We start from the raw sequence: 10288 nt of genomic DNA, 5'->3' as shown, positions 1-10288 counted from the left end.
GGTTAGTATTAGAAGATGGTTTTGGTGCCTGATATGGTGTGAAAGGTTTGGTCACAGGTTTTTCCAAAAGAGGTTTATTTCTCTTATTAATGCAAGATAAAGTATTTTCTTGTAATCTAGCCAAAGTGTAAGCATCAATTAAAGTTTGTGGCTTAAACATTCTTACAAAGTGCTCTGAATGTCGTTGCAATCCACTCAAAAAACAGTGATAGCCTGCTTTTCGAGAGATCGATTCGATTAGTAAAGCATCGAATTTCTCCTGGTAGGCTTCAACAGTCCCAGAATGCTTCAGATTCATCAGCTCAGAAATAGGATCATCATATGGTTGATTCCCAAATCTGGCCAAGATTGCAGCCTTATACACCTCCCACACAGGCCACACTCCTTGTGGGTTCGTCTTCATCAATGACTGATGCCACAACAGTGCTTTCCCCTCCAAATGTATTGAAACCAACTTCACCTTCAGATTATCATTTGTTGCATCCACTTCAAAGAACTGCTCACATCTGTAAACCCATCCCTGCACATCTTCACCATTAAAATGTGGAAACTCAATTTTTGAGAATCTGGCAAAATTTGAGTTAAATTGCCCTCCATTGTTAAGATTTCCACCATTGTTGTGCGCATTTCTCTCTAATGCTGTGACCTTGGTACCAACTTCTTGGAATTGATTTGTAATTCTGAGCATTGTTTCCCTTTGAGCACGCATCTCATCCCTGAATTCATTCTGCTGTCTTTGTTGTTCTGCCAAGCCTCAGTAGAGCTCTTGCTAACCGTTTTTTGTTTCTTCGTCTTCCACGAAATCAAGGCTTTCCCAAAAAATATGCAATAACCACTCAATGATCTGGAACTAAATGGACATTGAGCCCAATCTGCATCAGTATATGCTCTTAATGTCATATCGATTGAGCGAGATAGAACAAACCCATGTTTACTGTGGTTCTGAGATATTTTATGACATGCAATGCTGCAGTGAGATGAGGCGTTCTTGGTTGAGTTAAGAATTGACTCAGATGTTGAACACAATGTGAAATATCAGGCCTGCTCAAGCTCAAATATAATAGTCTCCCTATTAATCTCCTGTACTGTTCTGGATCACTTAGCAGCTCTCCTTTATCAATGCTCAACTGTAGTCCTCTTGGTAGTGGAAACTCAGTAGTGGCACAATTCTCCATTCCTATGTCCTTAAGTATATCCAAGATATACTTCCTTTGATTAATGATTATCCCTGTATCATTCCTAGCAATTTCTAATCCTAGGAAATACCTTGCCTGACCTAAGTCTTTTATTGTGAACTTGGTATGCAAACCATCTTTTACCATCCGAATCGTGCAGCATTGCTCCTGTGAGTAACACATCGTCCACATAAACCAAGGCTATAAGGAAATCTCCAGTTTTGGTATCTTTCCTTGTAAACATGGAATAATCATGCTTGGACTGTTGAAAACCTTCACTGACCAGGTGCTTAGTTAGCTCCTTGTTCCATTGTCTCGAGGCTTGTTTCAAGCCATACAAAGATCTTCTTAACTTGCAAACTTGTCCAGGTCTTGCTTTATCATATCCTTGAGGAACTGTCATATACACCTCCTCATCTAGATATCCATGTAAAAATGCATTGTTAATATCTAGTTGATGCAAAACCCATTTCTTTGCTGAAGCAAGGGCAATTAGAGACCTGACAGTGGTGAACTTGGCTACTGGTGAGAAAGTATGCCTATAATCTTTGTCTTTAACTTGATTATAGCCCTTGGCAACTAACCTAGCCTTGTACCTTTCAATCGTTCCATCTGCTTTGTACTTTATTTTATATACCCACTTGTGACCTATTGCTTTATGTCCAAGGGGTAGTTCAGTCAACTCCCATGTTTGTGTCTTCTCCAAGGCAGCCAATTCTAAGTTCATGGCTTCAACCCATTTTGGATTCTTTATGGCCTGAGTATAATGTGTTGGCTCAGGTTCAACCATAACATTAGATATTGAGGCAACATATGCTGGATCAAATTGATTGAGATCAGTTAAGATAGAAGCATGAAGAGCTTGCCTAGCTGGAGTCATAGCTGTCCTAGTAGGAAGCTTAACATTGCACTGATAGTCTTTTAATCTTCCTGTTGGAATCACAGGCCTGGAAGATCTTCTGACTGTACTGTCTGCAGTAGTAGCAGTAGTAGTTGGTGCAGGTGTCTCACCAATATTTGTAACATCAACAGCATTTGTTGGAATTTCTGTACTTACTGCAGTAGGTACCCCAGCAGTCTGTACAGCAGGTGTAGTTTCAGGTATCTGAACATCTCTGTGAGAAACAAGGCATTGAGAATCCCCAGGATTAACTAATGCCAGGGGATCATCAGAAACTTGCAGTGTCTCTGAATTAAATAACAGATCCTTGTCACTTGACTTAAATGGAAAAATATGCTCCTGAAACTTCACATCCCTGCTAAAGAAACATTTGTGGGTCTCCAAATCATAAACCTTGTATCCTTTCTTGCCAAATGGATACCCAATCATTATACATTTCTTTGCCTTTGCTGCAAACTTATCAGACTGTCCCAATGGGATACTTGCATAGCACAAACAACCAAACACCCTCAATTCCTCATACTTGGGTTTTTGACTAAATAAAACTTCATATGGAGTCTGCCAATCAAGCACTATTGTTGGCATCTTATTAATAAGATAGGTAGCTGCTAAGATACAGTCTCCCCAAAATTTTGCAGGCAAATGAGCATGCAATTTTAAAGATCTAGCAGTCTCAACTAAGTGCCTGTGCTTTCTTTCAACACGGCCATTCTGCTGTGGCCTGCCTGCCATGCTAGTTTGATGCAAGACTCCTTTTGCACTGAACAATTCATGACACTGAGCTTGAATAAACTCTGAACCATTATCACTTCTAAAGATTTTTAGATTCTTCTGAAATTGTGTGTTAATCTGATTTAAAAATTGTCTCAAAATTGCTGGGACTTGCATTTTATTTTGAAGCAAGAATGTCCAGGTAGACCTTGAGCAATCATCTACTAAAGTGAGAAAATAACTTGCACCATTCAATGCCACTGTCCTATAAGGACCCCAGAGATCAGCATGTAACAAATCAAAAGGAGAGATAGCATGTGAAATACTCCTTGGATAAGGAAGAGAATGATGCTTGGCTAATGCACAAGTTTCACAATGAAATTTCTTAAGAGCTTGTTTACTTAATCCAATTACATGCTGAAGCTTCTCAAAAGAAGTATGCCCCAATCTATCATGAATCAACTGAGCATCAATAGTTTTTACATTGCATCCTCTACTAGTATTAACAAGCTGATTATGCCCTAAACTACAATTACTTAAACTAGTGTTCCTGCCAGTCAAGCTCCCTGCTACTGGTTTATTCTTGCCAAACATGCTCCCTGCTGCTGGCCTAAGCTTGTAAAGATCTCCCACTCTTCTTGCTCTCCCAAGAATGGTCTTACTTGAATGGTCCTGTAAAACACATTCAGTAGGAGTAAATACAATTTGTCATCTTAGAATTCTCAACAAGCTTGCTAACAGAAAGGAGGTTTTGCCTAAAACCTGGAATCACTAGTACATTCTCTAAAGTAATTGTAGGGGTCAAATAAACTCTCCCCATTTGATAGACAAACTTGATACTACCATCAGGTAAAGCTACAATAAGAGGCTTTGCCAAATTCTGAATATTACTCAAAATAGACAATTGAGATGTCATGTGGTCTGAAGCTCCAGTATCCACAATCCAATTATGAGTGTCAAAACAATTAACCACAGCATTGGACCATCTGTATTTACCTGCAAAGTTTGCAGTAGACACAGAATTGTTGCTAGTCCTATCACCAAAGCTTTTCATAACCCTCTGCACAACAGAATCAACAATGCCATCAACCATGTCAGAGTTAAAAGCTGTGTTAATTTGAGAAGCAGAGGAGAAATCCATGAGAGGATCATCTTGTAGGTAATCATCATATTGCATAACATCTGCATTATTAGCATTCCTGCCATTATAACCACCCCTGGTAGTACCTCCTCGACCATAACCACCTCTGCCTCTACCTCTGAAGCTTCTGCTTTGTTTATACCACTTACAGATGGACTGAATATGGCCTTTCTTGCCACAGTAAGAACAAGTCTTTAACTGAAAGCACTCATCTATAGAATGTCCTTTCTTGTTGCAATGAGTGCACTTCTTTGGCACAATGATTTCAGTATCATCATCAACTGAACTGTCAGTCTTAGCCTTCTTGAGGTCTGGTTGTTTTACTTCAACCCCAGCAGCATATGCATTGGCTTCACCAAGGACATCCACAGCATCAGATATCTGCTTCTGTCTCTCTATCTTCTGTAACAAAGACAATGCTTTGTTCAGAGGAGGCAAGGGCTCCATGGACAGAATGTTGGTCTTAACACCCTCATACCCACTGTTTAAACCCATCAGAAATTGGATCAACTTGGCATGTGTATCCCTGTCAAGAATCCTTTTGAGCAGCTGACAAGTACAAGAACTCAGTGCTCCACAAGTGCAAGTGGGAATGGGGTCAAGGGTGTCAAGGTTCTCCCATGTTCTTTTCATGTTGCTGTAATACTCAACCAGAGGTGTATTACCCTGACTAATAGCATTCAAATCTTTGCGAAGTTGGTAAATCTCTATAGCATTGACATCACCATATCTTTCAATCAACTCATCCCATAGTTCCTTGGATGAGTTAGCATAAGACATATTTTCTTTGATGTCATCATCCATAGAATTACGCATCCAATGTCTAACAAGAATATCACAACGCATCCATTGATGGAACTTTTTATCAGAATTGTCAGGCTTTTTAACAGACCCATCTATGAAACCTTCTTTGTTTTTGGAAATCAAAGCCACATATGTATCCCTCTTCCAATTCAGAAAATTACTACCATTAAACTTGTAATCTATCAGTTTCAAGTTAGGTTGATCATTGGTAGAGAGGAACAAAGGGTCATCAAAGAAAGCATAAGGTGAAACTTCAGAATTATCAATATTCTCAGGCATTATGATGATCAACAATCAAGCACTATCACAGAATTTGATCAAGATGATAGAATTGAAGCAAGAAAGAAGAAGAAAAACGATACCAGAAGGAAGTAGGATGATGAATGTACAGCGGAATAAAGAACTTAACAACCCAGAATCGAACTCGCGATTGATACCATATAGAACTCCATTGATGTAATCATATGAATGTAATATGAATGATGAAGAAGAATATTGTTGTTATTATTGAATATAATTTTGTAAACGTGAAAAGTTGTTACAATGAGGGGATTCCTCTGCTTATATAGTCAGCTAATCAGTTAGGTAGTTTGTTGGGATATAACTAACTAGAGTTAGTTTAGTTAACCCTCTTAGTTTAGTTATTCCTCTATCTTAATAAGCCTGACAATTCTGATAAAAAGTTCCATCAATGGATGCGTTGTGATATTCTTGTTAGACATTGGATGCGTAATTCTATGGATGATGACATCAAAGAAAATATGTCTTATGCTAACTCATCCAAGGAACTATGGGATGAGTTGATTGAAAGATATGGTGATGTCAATGCTATAGAGATTTACCAACTTCGCAAAGATTTGAATGCTATTAGTCAGGGTAATACACCTCTGGTTGAGTATTACAGCAACATGAAAAGAACATGGGAGAACCTTGACACCCTTGACCCCATTCCCACTTGCACTTGTGGAGCACTGAGTTCTTGTACTTGTCAGCTGCTCAAAAGGATTCTTGACAGGGATACACATGCCAAGTTGATCCAATTTCTGATGGGTTTAAACAGTGGGTATGAGGGTGTTAAGACCAACATTCTGTCCATGGAGCCCTTGCCACCTCTGAACAAAGCATTGTCTTTGTTACAGAAGATAGAGAGACAGAAGCAGATATCTGATGCTGTGGATGTCCTTGGTGAAGCCAATGCATATGCTGCTGGGGTTGAAGTCAAACAACCAGACCTCAAGAAGGCTAAGACTGACAGTTCAGTTGATGATGATACTGAAATCATTGTGCCAAAGAAGTGCACTCATTGCAACAAGAAAGGACATTCTATAGATGAGTGCTTTCAGTTAAAGACTTGTTCTTACTGTGGCAAGAAAGGCCACATTCAATCCATCTGTAAGTGGTATAAACAAAGCAGAAGCTTCAGAGGTAGAGGCAGAGGTGGTTATGGACGAGGAGGCACTGCCAGGGGTGGTTATACTGGCAGGAATGCTAATAATGCAGATGTTATGCAATATGATGACTACCTACAAGATGATCCTCTCATGGATTTCTCCTCTAGTTCTCAAATTAACACAGCTTTTAACTCTGACATGGTTGATGGCATTGTTGATTCTGTTGTGCAGAGGGTTATGAAAAGCTTTGGTGATAGGACCAGCAACAATTCTGTGTCTACTGCAAACTTTGCAGGTAAATACAGATGGTCCAATGCTGTGGTTAATTGTTTTGACACTCATAATTGGATTGTGGATACTGGAGCTTCAGACCACATGACATCTCAATTGTCTATTTTGAGTAATATTCAGAATTTGGCAAAGCCTCTTATTGTAGCTTTACCTGATGGTAGTATCAAGTTTGTCTATCAAATGGGGAGAGTTTATTTGACCCCTACAATTACTTTAGAGAATGTACTAGTGATTCCAGGTTTTAGGCAAAACCTCCTTTCTGTTAGCAAGCTTGTTGAGAATTCTAAGATGACAGCTGTATTTACTCCTACTGAATGTGTTTTACAGGACCATTCAAGTAAGACCATTCTTGGGAGAGCAAGAAGAGTGGGAGATCTTTACAAGCTTAGGCCAGCAGCAGGGAGCATGTTTGGCAAGAATAAACCAGTAGCAGGGAGCTTGACTGGCAGGAACACTAGTTTAAGTAATTGTAGTTTAGGGCATAATCAGCTTGTTAATACTAGTAGAGGATGCAATGTAAAAACTATTGATGCTCAGTTGATTCATGATAGATTGGGGCATACTTCTTTTGAGAAGCTTCAGCATGTAATTGGATTAAGTAAACAAGCTCTTAAGAAATTTCATTGTGAAACTTGTGCATTAGCCAAGCATCATTCTCTTCCTTATCCAAGGAGTATTTCACATGCTATCTCTCCTTTTGATTTGTTACATGCTGATCTCTGGGGTCCTTATAGGACAGTGGCATTGAATGGTGCAAGTTATTTTCTCACTTTAGTAGATGATTGCTCAAGGTCTACCTGGACATTCTTGCTTCAAAATAAAATGCAAGTCCCAGCAATTTTGAGACAATTTTTAAATCAGATTAACACACAATTTCAGAAGAATCTAAAAATCTTTAGAAGTGATAATGGTTCAGAGTTTATTCAAGCTCAGTGTCATGAATTGTTCAGTGCAAAAGGAGTCTTGCATCAAACTAGCATGGCAGGCAGGCCACAGCAGAATGGCCGTGTTGAAAGAAAGCACAGGCACTTAGTTGAGACTGCTAGATCTTTAAAATTGCATGCTCATTTGCCTGCAAAATTTTGGGGAGACTGTATCTTAGCAGCTACCTATCTTATTAATAAGATGCCAACAATAGTGCTTGATTGGCAGACTCCATATGAAGTTTTATTTAGTCAAAAACCCAAGTATGAGGAATTGAGGGTGTTTGGTTGTTTGTGCTATGCAAGTATCCCATTGGGACAGTCTGATAAGTTTGCAGCAAAGGCAAAGAAATGTATAATGATTGGGTATCCATTTGGCAAGAAAGGATACAAGGTTTATGATTTGGAGACCCACAAATGTTTCTTTAGCAGGGATGTGAAGTTTCAGGAGCATATTTTTCCATTTAAGTCAAGTGACAAGGATCTGTTATTTAATTCAGAGACACTGCAAGTTTCTGATGATCCCCTGGCATTAGTTAATCCTGGGGATTCTCAATGCCTTGTTTCTCACAGAGATGTTCAGATACCTGAAACTACACCTGCTGTACAGACTGCTGGGGTACCTACTGCAGTAAGTACAGAAATTCCAACAAATGCTGTTGATGTTACAAATATTGGTGAGACACCTGCACCAACTACTACTGCTACTACTGCAGACAGTACAGTCAGAAGATCTTCCAGGCCTGTGATTCCAACAGGAAGATTAAAAGACTATCAGTGCAATGTTAAGCTTCCTACTAGGACAGCTATGACTCCAGCTAGGCAAGCTCTTCATGCTTCTATCTTAACTGATCTCAATCAATTTGATCCAAAGATATGTTGCCTCAATATCTAATGTTATGGTTGAACCTGAGCCAACACATTATACTCAGGCCATAAAGAATCCAAAATGGGTTGAAGCCATGAACTTAGAATTGGTCGCCTTGGAGAAGACACAAACATGGGAGTTGATCAACTACCCCTTGGACATAAAGCAATAGGTCACAAGTGGGTATATAAAATAAAGTACAAAGCAGATGGAACGATTGAAAGGTACAAGGCTAGGTTAGTTGCCAAGGGCTATAATCAAGTTAAAGACAAAGATTATAGGCATACTTTCTCACCAGTAGCCAAGTTCACCACTGTCAGGTCTCTAATTGCCCTTGCTTCAGCAAAGAAATGGGTTTTGCATCAACTAGATATTAACAATGCATTTTTACATGGATATCTAGATGAGGAGGTGTATATGACAGTTCCTCAAGGATATGATAAAGCAAGACCTGGACAAGTTTGCAAGTTAAGAAGATCTTTGTATGGCTTGAAACAAGCCTCGAGACAATGGAACAAGGAGCTAACTAAGCACCTGGTCAGTGAAGGTTTTCAACAGTCCAAGCATGATTATTCCATGTTTACAAGGAAAGATACCAAAACTGGAGATTTCCTTATAGCCTTGGTTTATGTGGACGATGTGTTACTCACAGGGAGCAATGCTACACAGATTCAGATGGTAAAAGATGGTTTGCATACCAAGTTCACAATAAAAGACTTAGGTCAGGCAAGGTATTTCCTAGGATTAGAAATTGCTAGGAATGATACAGGGATAATCATTAATCAAAGGAAGTATATCTTGGATATACTTAAGGACATAGGAATGGAGAATTGTGCCACTACTGAGTTTCCACTACCAAGAGGACTACAGTTGAGCATTGATAAAGGAGAGCTGCTAAGTGATCCAGAACAGTACAGGAGATTAATAGGGAGACTATTATATTTGAGCTTGAGCAGGCCTGATATTTCACATTGTGTTCAACATCTGAGTCAATTCTTAACTCAACCAAGAACGCCTCATCTCACTGCAGCATTGCATGTCATAAAATATCTCAGAACCACAGTAAACATGGGTTTGTTCTATCCTGCTCAATCAGATATGACATTAAGAGCATATACTGATGCAGATTGGGCTCAATGTCCATTTAGTTCCAGATCATTGAGTGGTTATTGCATATTTTTTGGGAAAGCCTTGATTTCGTGGAAGACGAAGAAACAAAAAACGGTTAGCAAGAGCTCTACTGAGGCAGAGTATCGAAGCATGTCATATACAACAAGTGAGCTTGTTTGGTTAGCAGCTCTACTTCAGGAGATGCAGGTCAATATTCCTCTTCCAATCCCACTGTATTGTGACAACAAATCTGCACAGTCTATTGCTATGAATCCCGTTTTCCACGAGAGAACTAAGCACCTAAATGTGGATTGCCATTTTGTGAGAGATAAACAAGAAGAAGGATTTCTCTACACTCAGCATGTCAGCTCTGAAATGCAACTGGCAGACATAATGACTAAACCTCTAGGAGGACTTCAACACAAGCTACTCTCTTCCAAGCTAGGACTTTTACAATTGACTAAGGATTGTCCTGCTTGAGGGGGGAATATTAAGATAGAGGAATAACTAAACTAAGAGGGTTAACTAAACTAACTCTAGTTAGTTATATCCCAACAAACTACCTAACTGATTAGCTGACTATATAAGCAGAGGAATCCCCTCATTGTAACAACTTTTCACGTTTACAAAATTATATTCAATAATAACAACAATATTCTTCTTCATCATTCATATTACATTCATATGATTACATCAATGGAGATACCACTTGGAATGAACTTCTAGGAATTAATCGAAGAAATTCGAGAAACAAAGGCAGGATTGCTAGAATTAAGAAAACAATCGAGCTCAAGGTTTCATTAATGGAAAGCTTGAAAATGTTACAAGCTTAACTGAATTACAGAAAGAATTTGTGAGAAAATGATTACAAAACTGAATGAATGTAAATGAATGACTTAAGCCTATTTATAGTAATTTCCAACTTGTTATTGCCAACTAACTCTAACTAACTGCTTCCCCTGAATTCGTGGGA

At 38.9% G+C, this 10288-nt stretch overlaps 1 protein-coding gene across 1 annotated transcript; it reads left to right on the top strand.

The window, feature by feature from the left end:
- The first annotated feature begins 5469 nt into the window (after window positions 1-5469).
- Window positions 5470-8232, top strand: LOC141638914 (uncharacterized). Its single transcript, XM_074448092.1, has one exon. It carries the CDS (start codon window positions 5470-5472, stop codon window positions 8230-8232), a length of 2763 nt encoding a protein of 920 aa, XP_074304193.1.
- Window positions 8233-10288: the final 2056 nt, after the last annotated feature.

This window comes from Silene latifolia, unplaced genomic scaffold (genome assembly GCF_048544455.1).
Source record: "Silene latifolia isolate original U9 population unplaced genomic scaffold, ASM4854445v1 scaffold_228, whole genome shotgun sequence".
In the NCBI taxonomy this organism is placed as follows: Eukaryota; Viridiplantae; Streptophyta; class Magnoliopsida; order Caryophyllales; family Caryophyllaceae; genus Silene; species Silene latifolia.
The sequence above is the reverse complement of the archived record's forward strand: the minus strand, read 5'-3'. Positions and strand labels throughout refer to the sequence as shown.

Excerpts from the sequence above, each read along its gene's own strand:
- LOC141638914 (XM_074448092.1), top strand. The coding sequence starts at position 5,470 with ATGGATGATGACATCAAAGAAAATATGTCTTATGCTAACTCATCCAAG.